This window comes from Galleria mellonella, unplaced genomic scaffold, assembly GCF_026898425.1.
Source record: "Galleria mellonella isolate WM207_F2 unplaced genomic scaffold, CSIRO_AGI_GalMel_v1 utg65, whole genome shotgun sequence".
Taxonomy (NCBI): domain Eukaryota; kingdom Metazoa; phylum Arthropoda; class Insecta; order Lepidoptera; family Pyralidae; genus Galleria; species Galleria mellonella.
Window position 1 is genome coordinate 4,836,367 of NW_026442138.1, and position 24,156 is coordinate 4,860,522.

The 24,156-nt window shown below is 32.9% G+C and overlaps 1 protein-coding gene across 4 annotated transcripts in view; it reads left to right on the forward strand.

Moving 5' to 3' along the window:
* The first annotated feature begins 14 nt into the window (after positions 1 to 14).
* Positions 15 to 24,156, forward strand: part of LOC113517998 (autophagy-related protein 2 homolog A) — a 35,178-nt gene continuing 11,036 nt past the window's right edge. For 3 of the 4 annotated variants that reach the window (XM_052900620.1, XM_052900623.1, XM_052900621.1), the window contains exons 1-28: positions 15 to 318; positions 1,987 to 2,155; positions 4,329 to 4,469; positions 4,881 to 4,983; positions 5,578 to 6,165; positions 6,880 to 7,037; positions 7,684 to 7,839; positions 8,200 to 8,285; positions 8,711 to 8,895; positions 9,254 to 9,423; positions 9,592 to 9,724; positions 10,097 to 10,261; positions 10,771 to 10,945; positions 11,369 to 11,469; positions 11,796 to 11,995; positions 12,881 to 13,004; positions 13,538 to 13,686; positions 14,153 to 14,328; positions 15,266 to 15,416; positions 16,094 to 16,278; positions 16,694 to 16,878; positions 17,662 to 17,926; positions 18,481 to 18,673; positions 19,265 to 19,372; positions 19,987 to 20,246; positions 21,273 to 21,478; positions 21,908 to 22,045; positions 23,508 to 23,700. In XM_052900620.1, coding sequence (XP_052756580.1) covers positions 145 to 318; positions 1,987 to 2,155; positions 4,329 to 4,469; positions 4,881 to 4,983; positions 5,578 to 6,165; positions 6,880 to 7,037; positions 7,684 to 7,839; positions 8,200 to 8,285; positions 8,711 to 8,895; positions 9,254 to 9,423; positions 9,592 to 9,724; positions 10,097 to 10,261; positions 10,771 to 10,945; positions 11,369 to 11,469; positions 11,796 to 11,995; positions 12,881 to 13,004; positions 13,538 to 13,686; positions 14,153 to 14,328; positions 15,266 to 15,416; positions 16,094 to 16,278; positions 16,694 to 16,878; positions 17,662 to 17,926; positions 18,481 to 18,673; positions 19,265 to 19,372; positions 19,987 to 20,246; positions 21,273 to 21,478; positions 21,908 to 22,045; positions 23,508 to 23,700 — 5,037 coding nt within the window. In that variant the 5' untranslated portion in view covers positions 15 to 144. The remainder of the gene's footprint in view (positions 319 to 1,986; positions 2,156 to 4,328; positions 4,470 to 4,880; positions 4,984 to 5,577; positions 6,166 to 6,879; positions 7,038 to 7,683; positions 7,840 to 8,199; positions 8,286 to 8,710; positions 8,896 to 9,253; positions 9,424 to 9,591; positions 9,725 to 10,096; positions 10,262 to 10,770; positions 10,946 to 11,368; positions 11,470 to 11,795; positions 11,996 to 12,880; positions 13,005 to 13,537; positions 13,687 to 14,152; positions 14,329 to 15,265; positions 15,417 to 16,093; positions 16,279 to 16,693; positions 16,879 to 17,661; positions 17,927 to 18,480; positions 18,674 to 19,264; positions 19,373 to 19,986; positions 20,247 to 21,272; positions 21,479 to 21,907; positions 22,046 to 23,507; positions 23,701 to 24,156) is intronic. The other variant, XM_052900622.1, reaches the window with a different exon arrangement.

Here is a 24,156-nt window from a genome sequence, read left to right on the forward strand (position 1 = left end):
CAAACTAAAAACGCTCACTGCGTAAAACGAAACGTCGTGTTTATTTACGTTCACAAGTCAATCGCACGCAATCACAATCACAAATTCACAATAGTCATTACATACAAAAGTTAAAATTTTCAGTGTGATGATCTTGATAAAGTTATGAAAATGTTGTGGTATCTGCCATGGTCTGAGAGCATCAAGAAGAGGGCCTGCAGGTATCTTCTACAACGCTACCTTGGTAATTTCCTCGAACAGAAGCTAACACTCGATCAGCTGAGTGTTGATCTCTACAATGGAACAGGCACGGTCTGCGACGTTAGCCTTGACTGCGAAGTAAGTGTATTAGCCTAAAATACTTTATAATGAACAAAAGTAAACATAGCTACAATTTAATGATTCAATTTAGTCCTTCCCAAGTTGTCGTATAATTGCCAATTCGTTGTGCGCAATAAACAAAATAACACGTGCATTAAATCAAGCACCAGAACAAAGAAACTGAACTTCAAATAATTTATACCTTATTTTTAAGTACTACAATATTCATAATATTTAATTTTTTATACAATCTAAATAAAGCTTCCATAAATAAAAATAATGTGGGTATTGAAATAAAAAGATAAAATACCATAAAAATAACATATGCAATAGAAAAAGCACCAGAACAAAAAAACTCAACTTGAAATTATTTCTACTTTATTTTTAAGTACTACAATATTCATAATATTGAATTATTATACAATCTAAATAAAGTTTCCAGAAATAAAAATAATGTGGGTATTGAAATAAAAAGATAAAATACCATAAAAAATAATATGTGCAATAGAAAAAGCACCAGAACAAAAAAACTCAACTTGAAATTATTTCTACTTTATTTTAAAGTACTACAGTATTCATAATATTTATTTATTTACACAATCTAAATAAAGCTTCCACAAATAAAAATAATGTGGATATTGAAGTAAAAAGATAAAATACCATAAAAAAACAACATCTGCAATAGAACAAGCACCAGAACAAAAAGAATTAAACTTGAAATCATTTCTATTTTATTTTAAATACTACAATATTCATAATATTTATTTTTTTATACAATGTAAATAAAGCTTCCATAAATAAAAATAATGTGGGTATTGAAATAAAAAGATGAACTACCATACAATTGTTTTATAAATAAAAATAATTAGACTATTTCTCTTTTAAATATATATACCTGCACTCAAATCTTAAAACAACATTATAGAATTTTTTTTTGTGATTTCTTCTCTACCTCAATGGCAATTAGTCGCCATTTTTATGACCATTTGTGCCAGAGTTGTGTATAAGAGGCTCGTAACTTGAAAATTATTATTTTTCTATAAATAATATTCAAAGTACACTACAATCATAACCAAACAATGAAGTATTGTCCTATCGTTACAAATTTATACTTAAACTACAGCTATTCGATTTAAACTGTTCATCTTATAGTATTTACCTATATCTAAGAAGTTATTCAAATCTCTTTATGGCTTACTAGTATAATCTACATTAATTAGACTAACCATACTCTCATACATAATGGCCCAATGCAAAATAAAATTACTATACTTTAAATAGCAATATTCATACAAACCATTTTCCAAAGTTGTGTACATGGATTTATGTAACCTATTTGCAGCTAAATTTCTGCATAAAAATCTATAATACATTAGCCTACCATTGGGCATTGTGGGATATTATGTGATCTCCATGAGAGTTGTTTATGTTTACATGTTATAGACACCACTTTCCTTCAGCTGTAATTTCAACTATTTGTTAATCAAATTGCATGTCAAAAGTTTTTTTCTTTTGTATTTATTGTAAATTTAAAACATACATTTAATTTTTTATACATATAAATTGATCCATACTGATATATAAATAATTCTGATAGAGGAATGATTAAAATTTCTATAAAATAAAACAAAATAATATTTAGCATATGTGTTTTATTTTTAATCACTTAATTGAAAAAAATTTTAGGCCCTAAATGAACTTGGAGATTCACAAAACTGGCCACTAGAAATAATTGATGGTCATATGCAAAAGATCACAGTTACAATACCATGGTCTACCTTGTTGAAAGATGACTCTATTGTGGAGGTCAATGGCTTGTCACTCACTGTTCAACCCAAAGTTCGGACCGAAGAAGGTAAGAATGAAGTATCTTTATAATCTGCTGATCCTATTCTTTCCTTTCTATTATCTATGAGACATATTATATTAGTATACCTTTGTATACTTTTTATAATTTACATATATGACATGAAAGCAAAATGTATGCAATAAAACACTTGAAAACAATTTTAATATGCATCTAAAATGATATAATTGTGTTGTCAATACATGGAAAATTTATTATCTTAATATGTGGGATATATTTTGTTTTTCTATAATATTCTGATGGTTAAATCATTCCATGCACTTCAAAACAAATTAATAACTGTAAACCTTATTATTAAAATTGATAACAAATGAAAGGACACAGCTTAAAACATTTATTCAATATCATGTGGCTTAAGTCTGTAGCACTTTCCATTTTTATTAATATTATAAATGATCTTTTCTTTTATTTTTGTTATTTCTTGATATTATATATATATGTATACTCTCTCATATTGAGCCACCCAATTATAGAACAAATTCCCTTCCCACATACAAGAGAGCCCTTTTACTACCTTTTTCAAGAAAAAGTTGAAATTACATTTTCTTTCCATTGAATCATAATCTTAATTTCCCATTTCTCTAATTGAATTGTCAAATCTTAAATTCGTTAAACTAAATTTCCAATATAGGTAGTATATTCATTTATTTTAACATTTATTATATAAGTGGTTAGGTATTATATTTATTTATAGTATATGCATTTTTGTAATGTTTTATTATATATTCTAATATTTCATTTAACTGTATATTTGTACTATAATAAGTGTTAATAGTAATTCATATTCTAAATATTAATAGTTGTAGAACTTTAGCTGCCCGCTAACGACATATATACCTTAACTATATATACCTTAACAGCTCTATTATATATATATATATATATATATATATATATATATATATATATATATATATATATATATATATATATAGCCAAACAATATCTTACAGACATGCCAATCATATATTTTTATACTATAAAAACGAAATTATCTCATTAAACTACTATAGTACAAGTTTCTAAGTAGCAATTAATATATGTATGAAAATTAATTATGCATGTACAGTTTAAAAGTTTATTGAATGAAACCATACTAATCGAATTTTAACATACAGCCTTGGCCAAAAGTATTTGCCAACTTAGAAATTTACAATAAACTTAAAAAAATTCTTAAGATTTGGACAAGAAAAAAACATTCCCCTAAAATTCGACTTTCCTGGAAATGAGTCGCCTCTATTGTGTTTATAGTTTTATGACATGGTACGTTGTTTTGATTGGCTCATTTTAACCTTTAGACGTGCACCATGCGACAAAAAGCAAGTACAGGTCAAGATATAGATATATATTTTTAAGGATTTTTAGGGTGGCCAAGGCTGTAGTCATCATTTTCACATAATTTGCTGATGACATCAATATTACCATAATAGATATCTTTAAACAAAAGTACATTCAAAATCTTTATAAATTACATGCTGTATTAGATATTATTACATATAGAAGGAAAATATTATTTCCAGGTTATAAAAGTTGGATTTATTAAAAGAATTCTTTTTTTTATAATTCATTTCTTGCTTTTGTCTTAATTTTTCTCATTTTCTTATCTATATATTGTAACATATTAACTATACATACCTAATAATGCTTCTTTGTTTGAAAGAAAGAAATTATAATCATAAATAAAGAAAATTAATGAAAAGATATATAGAGATAGTTTTATAAAAATAACATGAAGTTAATGCAACATCTTAACTTAAAATTTCAATAACTTTTAAGTTATGATGATGTTACAAACTCTTACAAAGACTCACTATGTAGCAATCTAATATCTGCATAAAGTTATAATAAATCCTATGTCTGTTCTGTAATACTTCTTAATCTAAAGATTGGTCTATCTATATACCAAAACTAATTAAAATCTTAATTATATAAAAGCGATTGAATAATAAAGATGTTTGCAAATATCTTAACAAACTCACATTTATAATATTACTTAGATAACTTTACTTTTAATCACACAGTTTTGCTTTAATATACCTACCCATTTCAATTAACCCTTATACATAACCATAACAGATATCATTTATCATCAAGTGGGCATGTGCCTGTTTGCTACTCCAAGTTGTATAGAAAAATAATATTAAAAAAATCCTTACAACAGCATCATCAATGTTGGAATCCATGTGGTCCTCCATGTCTTCATCCATGCAATTAGCTGCAGAGTGTCTCCGCGAGGAAGATGGACCACAAGAGACACATCCTGTTGAGGGCATTGAAATGTTTGCCCATGCCATTGATTCCAGTGAGTTTTAATTTAAAAAAAAATTCAATATAATTATTACTCTATACTACTACATATGTGTAGAATGAAATTTTAGAATAGATTTTAATTATTCTTTCTCTAAAATTCGAAAATAAAACTGGCAATAATTTATATTTTATAAAAATTAGAATTAACATCATCATTTTACATTTCTATGTCTAAAATTTGTGAATTGACTGGCTTATTAAATGATTTATTTCCGATTTTACTTATTTAACATTTTTTTAATCAACCATTTAAATCTAATATTTTTGCTAAGTATTATATAGCTATTTCTAGAACAATAATAATTATAAATGATACTGATTGTTAGGGCTATTTTAATTAAATTGTTTTTTCCAGAAAAGAAACTGAATATTTAACATAATGTTTTATAATATCTTATTTCAGTTTTAAGCAGAGTGAAAGTGAAATTTGTTGACACTAGAATAAGACTTGAACATGTTCCTAAAAATGGTGATAGAGGCATTGCCTTAGATATTCGTATACAAAAGTAAGTATGCATTTTTATAATCATAAACATGTTTATATTGTGAATAAAAAGGCAGCTTTCCTTTACAGACACTAATATTTAGAGATAGTGTTTGCCTCTACGGGGTCGCCACTCAAGGACCTTTCTTCCCCATCAGTTGTCGGTTCTTTAACCTATGTGATCAACCCAATGCCACTTCAGCATGCTTATGCTTCGGCCTATGTCAATTAATTTGGTTTTTCTTAAATATGTATTAAAGGCGACTAATAAAACTGAACTTAAGAAGATGAGAATGAAAGTAGGTTATTTTACCCATTGTGACAAATTCAACAAGAATTTAACTAAGATGGTTTCCAGGGATGACCACGTGGAGGTCATCCTGTTAAATTGAGCAATCGCTTTTCCCTAGTCATATAGAATTACAAGTTTGTGTGGTGTCCATATACCATCAATGATGCTTTTAATAAATGATCATTGTTTCTCTGATATAAATATGAATATTAAGAATTTTAAAGTTGTTAATAAAGATTAATAATCTCCGGCTATTTATTACTTAACCATTAAATATAAATATAAAAATTTATATATTTTTTTAAAAACACTATTTTTTTCTAGCATTGACTACTTTGATGAGGCGGGCGAAGAGCCCACTCCGGAAGTGACGGATCCGGAAAAACCAAAAACCTATATAGTAGCGACATATACAAATAAAAAAATTAAATTTAATGGTGTCACGTTATATACAGATGAGTTCCCATCTAAATTGCGCACTATGGCGCGAAGTCTCATTATGGAGAAGTCGACTTCATCACAATTAGACAAGTCTGAATCATCGCAAATTGACCCATCAGATATTAATTACCAGAGCGCTATATCTGATGTATTTTACGAAACTAGAAGTGTTATATCAACCATAGAGTCAGAGCCTGTCAAAGAGGTTGATTTAGAAACGAACGCACAAACAGAAACAAAAGAAACAACACCAGAAGAGAAATCTAATCAGCCAGAACCTATACTATTTGCTAAGCTTACAGGGCAACAAGAGTTAGCACTTAAAATTAAGCACACAGAAGAAGCAGAAGGTCCTAAAGTCGAAGTCAGAATGTTATTAGGATCATTCGTAGTATTTATAACGCCAAGACAATTACATACATTAATTGAGCTCATAGAAGCTATTAACGAACCTCATTTAGAAGACACAAGGTAAATTTTTAATTTATTTCTGAAACTAATAACCATTTATAAGTTATTTGTTTAGAATTATTTTGTTTAATTCCACTACTATTATTATATGTGTGACTGCCAACACTCGAGGATTGACCAGCACTTTTACTACTACAACTTCCTCAACCTTTACATAAACGGTTAATATAACCACCAAAATCTAACTGCAATTTTGGTCACACATGTTTTTATTAGATCACTGCTCAGAGCTTAACGTTAACCCTTCATCGGTTCATTAGTGTTAGCAGTCATACACATACTGATGATAGTAGAATTAAACATAATAACTCTAATCAAATAACCTAGTTCAGTAAAACATTCAAAAGTTATAATATATTTGACAAATTTTTTAATTATAATTTCTTACTATCGAACTATTTGAATTACAAACTAGCTAACGGCCCACCTGATAGAAATAATTGTCGTCTATAGAAATTAACAGCACTATGAACATTACAGAATACACTATTGCCTATGGTAGGTACCATAGGCAATAGTGTATTTTGTAATGTCTCATGCGTTGTCATTCCAGAGTACTATAGTGTTACGCTTCCGTACCCTACAATTTCACTGCCATATAAACCATATGCCCTTTGATAAACATAAAAAAAAACTCAATTTTAATTGTGTTTTAATTGTCTGCACAGAAATAGCTACTTAATAATATTATAATATAAATAATATAATTCACAGCAACATACCACTCCGGCCAACTGGTGTAAACGTCCAATGTAAACCAATGAAACGGGCCGATTTCCAACTCATTGAGGCTCAATTACTAGGCAACTTAGAGAAGCAGAGCGCGAGCAAACCTTACGTTGGAATGAGTGGATGGTCTGGACCAAGTTACGGTATGAAATCGTTAATAAAAATTCCATTTAATTTTAGTTCCATTTAATAAAAATTCCATTTTATTTTTTCCATTTCTTTCAATGATATTTCAATCCACTATGTAGAGACATAAGTAGTCAAAATTATCTTTTTAATTGATGAAAACAATATTGTAACCCTACCTGCATTGTTGTAAGTAATAAGTGAGGGTGGATATTAATTGGCCTATTCTGACGAATTCACCAGGTATTTACCACTAGGAATCACATAAAATGGACCTAATATGGCATATTGGGGAGAGAGGGATTGTTAGTAATGGGGACTATCAGTACCATTGCTAGCAATATACCCTGCCAGGTCGACCTCCCCGTGGTCCCCCCTGGAAACCATCGTGCTGAATACCAAGTGTATTCATCACGATGGGCTAACTGACCTGCATTGTCATTCTCACCTATCATCCATCACTGATGCTCCATCAGCGTATACCGTTAGCGCAGGCGGGGTTATCATTCCATTATCATCCACTAAAAAAAAAAAAATATGGCATATTGTCAGCAATGGTGCCATTAATCTTTGTGGATAGCGTTCCCGCTCCTATCCCACACTTCTAAGATTAGTTTTGCTTACAATAAACTAATACTACATGAATAATATATTTTTTACTAGAAGAGAGTGACACAGAGAGCGAGAGATTCCACCCGATGATACCACGCGGCGAGATGACGGAGAGCTTTAATTCATCAGTCAGTTCTATGAACACCAGCATGACATCCAGCGTCAACATGCCAGGGTTTCAACCACGCATCAAGCGAAATAAAAAAGGTAACCATACATATATAGTAGAGGAGTACACATTAACCCTTACGTGCACGCAGGTGCGCACGCACGTACATACGCACGCACGCACGCTGTTATAAATATGAAGAACGCGTAGAACATATCTAGTGCGAAATTATTTTTTAAATTTAAAAAATATAACACCAATTTTAAAACTTTCAGCTGTAGAAATGTTCTGTGTTTTATTTTTAAAAACTATCCAAATCGGGTTGCTAGTAATAAATTAAGCATTTTTTACAATAGAAAACTTGTTCTATGGTAAAATATAAAAACGCAGCACACCTAGTAATAAACGAACATTCAAATTATTAAACGTTTTTAAATTTTTAATTATTTTTCTTCTAGTCCCACACATTGACGGTGATCCTACAGCGGAAGTATCACACATTAGTCTACGAATATCCTCTATGTCCTGTATTCTGTTACATAAGGTAATTATTAGAACATATTGTTTTCAAATATTTTATAATATTATGTAGAATATATCGGTTGTATAACCTTAACTATATATATAAGTGTTGTTATTATATTCATAATCAGAGCAAATTGTAAAATAGTGCCAACACCGTGGGGTGAGGACCTAGTGATCTGTAACACAGGTTTATCCTACTTCAGACACCAGTTCTTCACAATACATTAACTTATGTAACCTCCAAAAATAAATGTATTAGAGTATAATAGATGTACAACTGGTATTGTGAAGAGAATAAACTTTATTGTTATTATTAATTGCCCTTTACTTCAACAAAATTAATTCTCGCAATTAAAGCCACGAGATACATCCAGTGCAATATAAAATAATAAAATATTATTGAGTGAAACAAATTTAAATATGTATACCAAATTATTTTTTTAGGATATCCTAACAACTCTGCCTATGGGGTCAGATTGTATATCGCCTGCCTCCGCATACGAGTTACATGAGGTGTCCACAGCGTTCTTCGAACATCTGCAGCGGTTCTCAATATCAGACGGAGGAACGAAAGAGTTTTGTGTGGCCAATGAGGCTCTCGATAACGCTACGAAAAGAAATCATTTGAGGTACAATCAATCAACATTTATTTATAGGGTAACATCAAAATCATTGGTATTGTTTTAAAAACTTATTCTATTATTAAAACTGAACAACATCAAAGAAAATATCAGCCAAAAATCAACATTTGTATAGGAGAACCAGTCTGTTTAGGATCGTTATTTAACTTATTGATAGAACACGCCTATAATAAGAATCATAATAATGAATGTATGATTTTACTTGTATACAATTATACCTAAATATTTATAATTATATATAAAATATCATGTTTACCTATTTCTCACGTTGGCCATATTTCTTTGTTCATAGCTGTAAAAGTGAACTATATGTTAGATAAATAACACATACCCTATTTTTTGACAGACTAATAACATCCGAGGTGACACTAGATGGCAGTGACAAGACAACTTCACATGGCAACCAGACTCTCTGTGAAGCATCAATACGGCATCTTCTACTAAGGGAATGCCTCTACACATCGAACGACAATAACAAACCACAAAGTTATGACTTGATACGGTTTGATCAAAAAGGTATTTTTTTTATTTAGTCATATTTTCGAGTAAGCTCGACAGCCTAGACCTTTCCTCTGTCACCTTCTCCCCTCCTCCTTTCTCTCTTCTCTTCCTCTCTCTTCCTATTAAGTGGAAATACTTAATATTGACTTCCATATAATTTGACCTTTTATATTTTTTTCACAGAGGATGATGAAGATACTGCCAAAAAATCGTCAGCGTCTTCCAATGCAAATGTAAAAATCAATTTCAAACAAACTTCCAAATATATGAGAGTCTCTGGAGAAAAGAAACTAGTTTATCCAACGACTGAAGTGGTGTAAGTATTAAGCTGTACATTTATTTTATTATTTATTATAAATCTTTTTAAAGGATTAATTAATAATATTATTAATAAGAAAGTTTGTAAGATAAAATGTTTGTTAGTCTTTCACGCAAAAACTACTGAACGATATTTAGTATATGTTTAGATTATATCCTAACTTAGCATTCATGATACTTTATATACTGATCCACATACGTAAAGCCGCGTAATACATCTAGTAATAAATAGTTTAACAATTATTAATGTTCAGTCAGCAACTGTTTTGTCTTTAGCCATCCTTGTCCAAAGTGCACCAGCTACTATTTTATGTCTATAGTCTATTGCTTATTTTTTCCATGTATTAATTCATTAATTTTTCATTTTCAGTGTAAAATGTATGCCATGCCATTTAGACGTAGAGCTAACAGTGATTGAACGTATGTCGGCGACATTCTTCGGTGGGTCGACGGCGACCAAAGCTCCCGCTGCCACGACCTCACACAACCAGTTCAACTTCTCACTGCACTGTCCTAATCTCAACGCCATACTAAGGTAAAATCGGCTAAGATATAAAGACTTCTTACCTGAAAAAGGAGGGTTGTATGTTCCAACTTATACAAAACGTGGATTGAACTAACAATACAAACATACTAATCAACATGCCAATGGATCGTTAGCAATAATCACACACATGTTCAAATTCATTCTGTGAAGACAAATGAAAATAAAAAATAATTTAGCCACATATAATTAACAATCGCCGTGTGTTTCCTAACATAGAATGGACCACAACTTCCTTTTTCGTGAGTGCCGTAAGAGGCGACTAAAGGAACATAATGGTCGAGGGAGGGACAGCAGTGTTTTTAAAACATTTTTAAAAGCCTAACTGCGGTTGACAACCCGCCTGCCAAGCGTGGCAACTACTGGCAAAATTCCCCTTATGGGAATGGCTTATGTTCGGCAGTGGACAGTTAACGTTGAAATAAATAATAATAAACATATATATTTTTTAAATTAACTAATGCACATACAGTCAAACATTAATAAATTTCCTTTAACAGGTTCCCTATAGCAGATCTTCGGCCGTCAGTGGACCATGAGACGCGGCGTGTCCGAACCGACTACCTCTTGTTCAAATTCCAGAATGTAACAATAGGATCACAACAGTTACCCAGCGTCCGTCCTCTCCCTACCACCATCACCCTCAAAACCACCATGCTGGATTTGTATTATTATGTAAGTCTTAGTATTAATATATCATCATCATTATCAAATAATATAGTTTAAAAATATCATCAAGAAGCGCTTTATTAGAAAAAGCAAAATATTTTAAACACTTGTGAAGCTAAAAATGGAATATTTTCATCAGTAGTCTGCAATTTTTCAATATTAACAAAATATACTCCGACTCGAAGGACCTAAATGGCGCTAGTTCGACAAAGATTTTCTATAATAATTATTATTCAAACAATAAGGTTCTATGCCTTACTGTTACTACTTTTGGGGGATTTACAACTAAGTATATATCTTACTAAACTTTTTTTATAGATTTTCTCCAATAATCGAAATAAATACTTCATAAATTATATACTTAAATTATGTAATAAAGTTATTAAACCTTCTTGGATATTAACAAAACGTAATTATTGTTTTTCTCAGGAAAATGACAGTTTACCAGCTACTCACATAGCTCGTACAACAATGAGTGATTCCTCTGAAGGGAATATTTTAAGCGGCAACACTACAACCCTTTTACCGACGTAAGTTTTCTATTAATTTTCTCTGTCTTAAATTATTGTACAAAAGTTATTATCTTACCTCTCACCTTTCACCTTACTTTAATTTACTGAATTTACTGGGTACAGAGGAATAACCACTGAGTCCTCAGAAATGGCAACGCATGGGGGGTATGATGGGCGAAACAGTATACTCTGTTATGTCCATGGTATTGCTCATGTCTATAGGCGAAGGTTACCACTTTCCATCAGGTGGGCCGTCAGCTTGTTTGCCATTCTAAGTTGCATAAAAAAAAATCTTCACAAAGCTCTTATATCAAAACGTAGTAATTATATCAATATTATTTCAGAATATCCTTAACATTCCAACCGAGCAAAACAAACAAAGGCCCATTTGACGATGTCGCAAGCTTCGAACCAGCAAACGTTAACCCAATGACAACGTCCATGTACATAATGCACAATCTACACAGTACACAACCCAGTCCGTTCAGTGGCAAGAAAATGGCGCATCAAAGCTTTACCAAGCACGAGAGCGATAATACACAAGGTAAGCATATCCGCTATACTAAAATCTAACGAAACGACCAATATATGATTAAAAGTAAACAATGTTTTTTTATACCACGAAGTTGGCACTCAAGCATACAGCGCATCTGATAGTAAACAGTCTTTATGGACACCTACAACACTAAATTATGTGTGTGTTGCCAACCTTGAAGAAACTTTAATACACTCTTTATTTAAAAACTGCATACTATTGTAAACCTCGGCAAGGAACTTATTGCACACAGCCTGAGCATTCGCCTAAAGAAAGTTCTCTGTATTCTAGCGTGTGAGGATAATTCTCTGTCGATGTTAATTACCTAATGATGTTATATTTTGAATACATGAATAAAGTGCTAATTTTTATGTATCTTTGCTTGTAGATATTCTATGATTGAACTAAATGTTGTTATAAAAAGTTTGCTTAGTTTTCAAATGTAATCCTTATACTCATACGATTACATGAGTCTTATTAATTTATTGAAGTTTAAAATTTTAACCAAGGGCTAAATTAAAATACCCATAACTGGCGAGCATGTGTGAAAAGATTGATGAATGTAGAAGAAGCGAAGGAAGTCTGTTTGAATCGAGACATTTGATGTTCCATTATATCTGCCTACCCTAATGGGAGACAGGCGTGACAAACATGTCTTTATCGTCATAGTCGTAGAATACTGACGGATCTGACAAATATTACATATAAAGATCCGTCAGTATTCTACGACTAATACGTTATGTGTGTTTTTTAAGAACAAAAATCTTAATTTAAATGAAGGCGAGAAAATATTAATAATTAAAATACTTTTGTTATTTTTATGAAATTACCAATCGACATGTGAGATATTTAATTATACTTATTCATACAATTCAAATTGATTATATATTACAGACCGTGAAGAAGAATTAATTGTTCCTGGCAATGATGAAGAAATGGCCGAATTCACCGCTAGCGCCATAGAAACTTCATCAATACACTTGGAATTCAATTTGCCTGTATTGAGCCTGCAACTTGAGTGAGAACCATTTTTTTGTATTTATTTATCATAAAAGTAAATTCCTTTTAATATAATACATAATACTTAAATTTAAAGTGTACCACCGCTCTATCCTATGACCAAGATGTTGTAAGGAACCAGAGAGAGATTTTGTACAAAAGTCGTTTACTATAGCACCTCTGTCCCAAACGTGTTCCTACCGTGAAGCAGCTGTATTTCGATTTGAAAGCAGTGAATTTACAGGGTACAAAGGAATAACACCTGAGTCCTCAGGAATGGCAACGCATGGGAGGTATAATGGACGAAACAGTATACATACTTTGTTATGTCCATGGTACTTTTCATGTGTGTTAATCCTTCTTTACACGATTAATAATAAGATTGGCTTTACATAACGCGCCAAATTTAATAGGCCTCTAGCATTGAGGGTATTATATTACAGACTATAACAATCACATAGACAGGTTATACAAACAAAATCCTATTGCGATTCATATACAGTGGCGTTTTTAAGCCCCGCGGATAATATTGTTATTATTGTTACTACACAGATCAAAACAACTCTACGAGATCATTTACAACCGGATCAATTCAGACTTGCTGTTGTGGGAGCCGCAGCCATTCGATCCGTACGAAATCAACCCGCTCATGTGCGCCTCTATATATCCTGCGTTTGGCGCCTGCAAGACCACTGGCTGTGGTATGAATACATACAAAAATATACTCTTAGCTCTTATTATTATGGTCCTTCTAGTAGTAAAGTCTGATCAATCAAAATGCCTTGTTGTTTATAAAACGGACATAATTTTTTTATTCCTAACAGAAATAGATACGACGATAAAGAATATTTTGTATTTAGACTAAAAAATTAAACTATCCCTATGCTTATTTTTTTACACTACAAATTTATTCTTTATTGTACACAAAAGGTTATTAAAATGTAAAAACAAACATAATAGTGCACAAGGGCGAGCTTATTTCCAATAGAGATTTTTCCAGCAAACCCAATATTTAATTGTCAATCTTTTCTTTTTATTTTAAATAATAAAATGGAGTCTTAGTTTCTATATGCAATGAAATTATCTGATTCTATTTACGTAGAAAACACTAAAATAAAACAACTGCAATAGAACACTATAAAAATTAATAGCAAGCCTTCCTTTCAGATTCAGATTCCGATAGCACATCTTCGGAAGAAGAAAACCTCTACTATTCGACATATGATAATAAATTAAAAAAAGGAATCGGTACAGCGAAGATTGTACATGAGAAAGACACACATAACTTCTGTTTCTCTTTAAAAGTAGGCAGCGGATTGCTCACTATTTATGCGCCCGTGCGGGTAAGTTCATTCCGTTTTCTGTATGTAATTTTTTTTATACAATTTAGAATGGCAAACAAGCTGACGGCCCACCTGATGGAAAGTGGTAACCGTCGCCTATAGACATGAGCAGTACCATGGACATAACAGAGTATACTGTTTCGCCCATGATACCCCCCATGCGTTGCCATTCCTGAGGACTCAGGTGTTATTCCTCTGTACCCAGTAAATTCACGCCATATCCCACCCTTCAAACTGAAACACAGCCATGCAAACACAACTGCTTCACGGTTGAAACACGAATTGGACAGAGATATCCAAGCAATCGACTATTGTACAAAGTCTCCCTCTGGTGTATATATATATATATATATATATATATATATATATATATATATATATATATATATATATATATTTTACCTTGATTGTTGTATCAGCTGTTAATTGTCCACTGCTGAATATAGCCTCCCCTATAAACGGGAGTTTGCCAGTAGTTATCACGCTTGGCAGGTGGGTTGATAACCGCAGTTTGACTTTTGGTGATGTTATGTTATGTTAAGAGGGACGCTGCTAACCATCCCTCCACCATAGCTCTCTTAGTCGTCTCTTACGACATCCACGGACATGGAAGGCCTACACAGCTACCTTTAGTTGTATCTAAATTTCTCTTATTTTTATTCCCGTTCGACATACACGTTATCGCTATCATGTGCGTAAGTTACAACGTGACAGTTATGTCCACTATGGCTAGCATCTCATTCTTTTTTATAAGAGCGTATTTAAAAACGTAACAATAAGTTCGTTCTGTCTTGTCAAAAGGGACTAAAGTAAGCACTCCCGTCTAGATTAATTATATTACATATGCACCCTTTTTTGAAACGAACTATATCATCTAAAAGATTCAACAATTTTTCATTGTATAAAATTCTTATATAAAAATTACTTTATCACACAGGACAGTAATAAGCGTGTAGTGCCAGGTCAAATGGGTGAGCTGGTATTGGAAGCCCACAAGCTCAATATGTGCCACGTGAGCGGTCTCAACGGCCGACCGAAGACCGCGCAAATGTGTTTACGATCTGGGAAAATGACATTATACCACGAATGTAAGTGAATAACAATAACATTATTATAAATAATTCAAGTTATGTTAAAAGTGAATTCATAAGTTGGCTGTGGATTACATGTGTATTAATAGTATTGGATGTGCTTTATTAAATGTAATGAACAAGTTGAGTGTTACGTTTTCACAATGCAACAATAATTTTAATTTACAGTATTGACTTTTAGTTATTTTATTGTAATACAAATATAAAGTCAGTTAGCCTTTCATAATAATATTACATATCAAATAATGTGTTATTTTTATGATTGACTATATGATATGTTTGTGACTATTGAAAATTTCTAATCCTTCGAGCCGGACTATACATTGATTGTAAATTACAATTCTATTCTGACGATTAGTGTGGAGAACGTGGACTGTATTTGTAGAGTAAAAATACTGATTATACAAAATTTATATACATATTTGCACATATTTATTAAACAACTAACAATTGCGTACACAGAACGACCAACTAGTTAAGAGTACATACACTATCACAATGGCAATTCTATACTACAATGCCAGGTGGCGTCTCTAGTTGAAAATAAATTTATATTTATAAAAATACATTTTGTTGCTTGCAACAATTAGTTTTATTGAAAATTTATTCAATATAATATTATTAGTAATTTCATATTATCTCTTAAGAAATTAACGAAATAATTTTCCTTCCAGCATTTCTCACGATACCGTCAGAGAAACCAAACCTACGGCTGTATGGCACATCTCTGCCATTGCATCTTAAAACTACCATTTACCCGTCAGGCAAAGGTGTGGTTATAAAAGAAAATATAAAAACCAAGGATATGTTCTCACTAGCACTTAAAGTGGAACCTGATATCGAAACACCTAACTTAAAGGTAAAATAGCTATTTTATTATCGTTATATTGATGAAATAATGATTTATTTATCTGAAATTTTTAGTGATCATAAAAACCTAAATGGTATTAAAACTCTAAATCTATACACTAGTAGCGTGTATATTTGATATTCTAAAAATATTTTAAATACTTATCATTGCTTTAAAAAAATCTTATTATATATCTAACAAAACAATTTCTATGTTGAAATTAATAACTTAAGAAAAAACTGAGAGAGACTACGTCTAATCTAAATCTCACCTAAAGGGATCTTATCTCGCCTAAAGGGATTTTGTTTTTATATTTTACCAAACTTTAAATAACAGTGATTTTTTTGCCAATTCTTATTGACTGAAATCCTAGCTGGCAATTGAATTTAATAAATTGAAATCAAGAATGAAATAATTGTCATAGACGATCTGCATAGCGCTGGGCATAGAGCAAGCGACGCTACGACACAGAGGCGATAAGGGCACCGCGTGGCTAACGCAATTCATGGACGTTATAGATGTACTCGACTTCCCCGTCCCAGGATACACGCCCTCCATTGTTCTGTCCGAGCTACATGTCCACATTTGGGACTGCGCTGTGGACTACAGGTAATCAATCGTATTTATACTATCTATCATTTGTCTTGTTTTTTTTTTTTATTAATAAATGCTTAGCAATCACTGTAATTTCAGTTCCTCAAACAAATGAAACAGATAAAAGAGATCTGGGTACACAACTCAGATAACTATAAAAAAAATTGTTTTGATATTCCCCCGATCTAGAATTCGTAAAATTATTATTCACAATAGTTTTTTTTTTTTTTTATTTTCTTTATTGCACTTGTAAAAAATATACAGCGGAATGGTTATATGAGTAGATCTTGTTAGTAAGAGTGGGCTTACCTTTAAAAGAGATCTCTTCCACCTTGCCTAATGAAACTAAAAAAGACTAGCAATTTAGTGCACATAGGTTGTGTACAAAATTTAGTATGTCGTGTCTTCGTAACTCGCACAAAACTATTGGCTGGCTTTTGGCCATAACAGAATATAAGTGTCTTGGTTTTTTGTGAGCAAAGCAATAAACTGAGTTGTGACCATTTTGTATTACTATGGCACACGCATAAAAGGAAAAGATTGTTACTTCCTTTATATATTTTGCTCTTTTTTTATATATGTATTCTTGTATCTCTTTCTACTGTATGTCTGTTGTTATTTGTGTCCTGTAAGCAATGCAAATAAATTATATATCAATCTATTTATATATCTATTACATATATTTTACGAAATCAATACAACACGTCTTAATAACATATCTTTAGCCCTACTCTAATCACACCAAATATAGAATAAATCTTTGTGCCATGCGATTTTACGTTTCTCCTTATTTTTCAGACCACTATACCTACCAATACGGACTGTTCTCACCCTTGGAAACTTCGCCGTATCCAGCAATCTGATCGCCGAGACGAACACGTCGTGCTTGCGGTTCCTCGCCCAGGAGTGCACCTTGTTCCTAATGCATGTCCACGGGACGAAGCCCCATGTGGCGGTACCGCAAGACGATGACAAACTGCCCGACGTGACGAAGGATTACGTTTGTGTCGTCGACGTCGGATTGTTTGAATTGTCCGTCAGGAGGGAAGATAAAAATAATGCTGTAAGTTTATTTCAGTATTAATAGTGACAATTTAAGTTAATCACAGGTGCTATGTATACCTATTGTTACAATTTAAATATTACGTTTTTTATAATTCCAAGTTATTAAGTAACTATCTATATCACGCAGCTTAGCCCGCATAAATCAATGCAAAAAGAACCTATATCTAAGTTAAGGTATAACCTATCCATGGACCAAATTTCATTCAAATCAGTTTGGTAGTTTTTGCGTGAAAGAGTCGCAAACATGGCATCAACAAAAACTTTATAACGGTAGTGGAATTCTAGCCCGTTAATTCTAAAACGATTTATTTCAATATTCAGAAAAACTATTTTGTAATTTTCTCTTATACCGTCATATTTATTTTACATATTTGACTTTACTCTGGTCTTTAACAACAACCCTCTACATAATATAAAATCCACTAATACAGTAAAAGCTACACTCTGCCCTTAACATTGAAACATATACTTGAATAACATTACCTTCCTTTCTTTAATTGTCATACAAAACACTGCCAACTTATACATGTGTTATCTGTCCGTCCATTATAGCCCAGTGAGCAGCCGCAAGTGGACCTGAGCGCATCGAACAACATGGTGAGCCTGTATACGTGCTGGGACTCCGCTTCGGCGCTGTGCCGCCTGCTGACGTACGCGGCCGCCGACGGTGACTCGCAGCCGCCCTTCGATCCCTCCTCGCGGCACACCAGCATCTGCTCAGACCAACCGTTGGAACAGTTAGTTGGTACGTAAACTAACTACTATATATTTATTTTTCATAATATACTGTTTCATGATAAATAATTCTTACTGTACTACCTATTTTTTTTAATGTTTGTATCATTTAAGAATTGTATGGTGATTTGTCTCTGTAAGTAATCCATTAGTTTTTACCTACGATTTTCTCCGCGTAACTGAGATATGTTTATAATTTAAACATTGAAAGATAAAAAAAAAACAAAATCTCACATTATAAATATAAATGTAAATATAAACATAAAATTATAAATGTAAAAGTGAGTTTGTTTGTTACCGTTTAGCACTTTAACAACTTGAATAATTACTGTGAAATTTTATGCACGTACAATATAGGATTGTAGAGGACATAGCCTACAAAGGAAATAATGTATACCACAGAATCCACTGTGGTATACTTTATTGCATAAATAAAACTTCCTTCTTTTCTTGTTGATCCAACATTACGTGAGAAAAATCTAATACGTTACGTACAGAATATTCACATAGATCACGTGGTCTACCTATAAAAAAATACACGATAATAGTAGAATTGAATAAACTCAGATTAACATTTTCTTTGGTAATATTTTAATTATAGGTTTAGACGATCGTCCTATAGAAGAAATAAGAGAACTATCACCCAATGAAATTCAGCAAGTCAATGATTTGATGGCCGAAGCAATGAAGGAAAGCCCAAATACGACACGTAAGTAAATTGCTTAATCTGATTAGTTTCTCAAAAGACAGATAACAGTTTCAGTCTTACCATACTTTCTATTCAAAAATTCTTTCTCATACAAATTTTATGAATATTATAAAAAAAAATATTAAATAACTCTTGAACTTGTAAAAATGATATGTTTATTCTTTTTAGTGACAAGGCCGATTGTTGGCGCCTTTTTATTTTGTTTTTTATGTAATTAAATTGATTTAATTTATTATTAATTTTGTATACATATTTTTTTTTTATACAACTTAGAATGGCAAACAAGCTGATGGCCCACCTGATGGAAAGTGGTAACCGTCGCCTATAGACATGAGCAGTACCATGGACATAACAGAGTATACTATTTCGCCCATGATACCCCACATGCATTGCCGTTCATGAAGATTCAGATGTTATTACTCTGTACCCTGTAAATTCACTGCCATATCCCACCCTTCAAATTGAAACATAGCCATGCAAACACAACTGCTTCACGGTAGAAACACGAATGGGATACAGGTAACCAAGCAATCGACTTTTGTACAAAATCTAGATCATTCTTTGAAGGAAACAATAAAGAGTTTTCATTCACTCACTGACGTTTTTTCTTTTAGTCGAGGAAGAAGACCTCAATAGTTCTACAGAAAAAGAAGGTGTCGAGATATTCTTTTTCCCCGACGAATCGAATATGCGGCAGAGGCAAACGGATCTTATAGATGTAGATACCGAATCTAAGTCATTAGAGTACGAGGACTTCCATAGTGGAACACAAGAAAACCAAGATTTGAAGCCAACAAACGTGCAAGTGGCGCAGGAACTTGGCGATCCTACCTCCACACCTAAGGCCACACCAAGAAAGCCAAAACGGAAGAAGGTATTTAGGATTATTATTTTAGTCGTTAACTGTCCACTGCTGAACATAAGCCTTTCTCATAAGGGGAGTTTTTCCAGTAGTTGCCACGCTTGGCAGGCGGGTTGACAACTGCAGTTAGGCTTTTACAAATGTTTTAAGAGGGACGCTGCTGCCCATCCCTCGAGTTCTCGATTCGAAGTTTTGTTTGTACAAAAACATTGTGACATTCTTCATGGCGTAGCGGTAGTTATATTGCTTTACATAATAAGATCCCGGATTTGATTCTCAGTCAGGCCAATATAGTTTTTTTTTTATTTATAAAGTTTATTTCTAGTTTGGCTTGAATCCTAGTATTCTGGGGTGTCCAGATTTTCGTTCCACTTCGTTCCTCCTAAAACATATTGTCTTAGCTTGAGGACCAGGGGATTGGTACCATTGTATGGTACTTATCATTCATTTACTGTCCATTACTGAACATAGGCCTCGCTGTGTTTTTTTTAATGGGTGATAATGGAATAGTAACCTCGCCTGCGCTAACGGTATACGCTGGCGAAGCACCAGTAAAAGATGATAAGTAAGAATGAAAAGGCAGATTAGTTAGCCCATCGTAATGAATACACCACGAATTCAGCACGATAGTTTCCAGGGGGAACCACGTGGAGGTCGACGTATTGCCAGCAATGAAACTGGTAGCTGGCTGGTGGTAACAATCCCTTCCCCCGGCTGCGCTGTGTTAGGGGGTTATAGCACTTATATTATATTAAGCATGTATTGCCAACATTTTTTTTTAATGGCTGAAGATGAAATGGTAACACTGCCTGCGTTATCGGTATACAATGGTGGGGTAGTAGTGAAGGGTGACAGGTGAGGATAAAGGCAGGTCAGTTGGCCCATAGTGACCAATTGAACAAGAATTAACCACTATGGTTTCCATGGGGGACCGTGTGGAGATCTACTTGATAGGGAGTATTGCTAATAATGGGGCTGTTAAATCTCATTACTAACGATCCCTTTCCCCCCCGTATTGCCAACTTTACGTAAACTCAGATGGACTCGGGCGGCGATGGCAGCAACACAGACGACGAGTACTGCATAGTGGAAGCGCAGGCGACCGAGGATGACGACCTCGCGGAGCCCGAGGTGCGCTGGTTCGGAAGCGGGCCCCCGCCCATGATCGACAACCACTTCTCAGTGCCCGCCGCGAGAACTGATGTGCTCCAAGCACCCAAGAGCTTCCCTACACCGGTTTATAGGTATATTAAATCTCTATCTTTACTTCGTAATGCATTCTATGTAATGTAATAAAAATAAACTTATACTAGAATATTCCCTCTTGTGATACTACCAACAGAATAAAAATAGGATTATAACATTTTAATTATTAGGTAATATAGAAAAAAAAAATTGTACGCAAAATGTTTTTCTTGTATACCACAGAGTAGGAATTATTATTTATTTATTTAGTTACAATCATCAAATTTATATAACACCATTGACATGAGCTAACCTTCATATTGAATATTGTAAATATTTTTATTTCTCCACAAGTTTCACAGAAAATATGTACGACACATAAATAAAAAGAAAAATAAGATATTGTATGATTTTTTATATATAATCTAATTGATTATATAAAAATTTATTAAAGTTATAAAACAAAATAACACTATTTATATACACAGGTACAGTTTATGCGAAATGAGCATAACATGGCATATGTATGGCGGAAACGACTTTAGATCGGCCAACGAACCCTCATCTAGCAAGAAGACCGTTACTATAGATGTGGATCCTCGCAAACAATCGCCTTTAGCAGTCAAGTGAGTTTGAAAATCTAATTTCATTCAACTAGGGGAATCATCATCTTCCTACCTTTATCCCAATTATTATTTGGGGTCGGCGTAACATGGTTTTATCCATATTACTAAAGGATTTGACTTAGGGGAATGCTAGAATAAAATAAAATAAGCTATTTAAAAGTCGTACATGCGTCCCATGAAACTATAATGGAAAACACTCATAAAAACCAAATTTGTCAGAGTAACGATGATAGATATAAATTACTTTAGATTCTAATATACTCAGCAATATGTAGAAATGTCAAGTATTATGTTCTCCACAACAGTCTACAAATTCCATTGACTTTTTTATACTGTTATGGTGGCAAACAAGCATATGGCCCGTCTGATGATAAACGAAGTTCGCGTAGCCTATGGACACCTGTAACAACAGGGATATCACGCGCGCGTTGCTTACCCTTAAAAAAATCTTACTACGCCTTTTTTGAAGAACCTCATCCTGTAGTCTCTAAGGAAAGCCCTTAGAAATTATATTGATCATCGTATTTTTTTTTATTCATTACGACCGTCTTACGTTGAGTGCAACTTGCAAATCTTTGTAGCTATAAAGCGATTTTCACTCAAATAACATTATATTACTGATTAATAGACGTTGCTTAATTTACGTTAAACAAGCTTGAGCGTCTCCAAAATTTATGTATCCGCTTCATATTTGGTCTTCGCAAATATGATCACATTTCTCAATTTCGTACTCAACTCAAGTGGCTCCCTATCCGTTTTCGTCGTAATCTGCATATCCTGTCTCTTCTTTACACAATCCTTTTTAATCCTGCTGCTCCTGATTATCTAAAAGACCGATTCTTGTTTCTCAGTGAGGCTAATGATCATACTTTACGCAGTGTCAATAATCTCCGACTTAAATTTCCCACTCATTCTTCTTCCTTTTATTCTAAATCCTTTACTGTTCAGGCAGTTCGTCTATGGAACTCACTACCTACCTCTATTCGGTGCGCTCAAACTCTTACTAGCTTCAAAACCTCTGTTAAATCTTACTACCTCTCACTTTAGTACTATTTTCCTGCGTTCTCTCTTCGTTTTCCTTCATCATTTTTTTCTGTTGTATGTATGCTGTTAAGTATGTGTATGTTATGTATATATTTAATTGTGTATATATTATATATGTATGTGTATGTATGTATGTATGTTATGTATATATTTAATTGTGTATATATTATATATGTATGTGTATATATGTATGTATGTATCTATATATGTTTGTATATGATAATATTTATATAATAGTGCGCCACCTACTCTTTGTCTTTTTCTCAATGTCCTCTACCCAAAGGTTGTCTGGAAGAGATTGCTTAGCGATAAGGCCGCCTTTTGTATCACTTCTCATTAATATTTACTGTATTTGTTATTTCTCTTTTTACTTGGTGCAATAAAGTGTAAATAAATAAATAAATAAATAAATAAATAGACGCAACAAAGAGTACGAGCCATACGAGAGTCCACGGTCGGTGAACATTAGTACAGCTGGTGTGAGCTGGACCGCGGGCTCCGAGCGTGTTCGCACGAATGTTCGCGCGGCACGACCGAACAGAGCCGAGCTCAGGACGCGGGGTGGGCCCGGCAGGGATCATTGTACTTGTGTTAAATTATGTCTCACAAAGGTACGGCATCGTTTTAATTATATTTATTAATAATTTGTTTTAATTTAAGATTTTGCTCCACACAAAATACTGACTTAAATCGTGACAAAACTAGTTATTATTGATTAAAAACTATATTACTGAACTGATTTTAATACAATTTCTATATGATCAATGTAATACTTTCACGTGAATTTACTGGGTACAGAGGAATAACACCTGAGTCCTCAGGAATGGCAACGCATGGGAGGTATCATGGGCGAAACAGTACACTCTGTTATGTCCATGGTACTGCTCATGTCTATAGGCGACGGTTACCACTTTCTATCAGGTGGGCCGTCAGCTTGTTTGCCATTCTAAGTTGTATTAAAAAAAATCCTTTCAGTTAAATAAAGAATTTTGATAAAAAAGGAACTTATACCATTTAATGTCTTTATGAACATCATAAACATATCAAAATTTTAGGCAAAATAAACT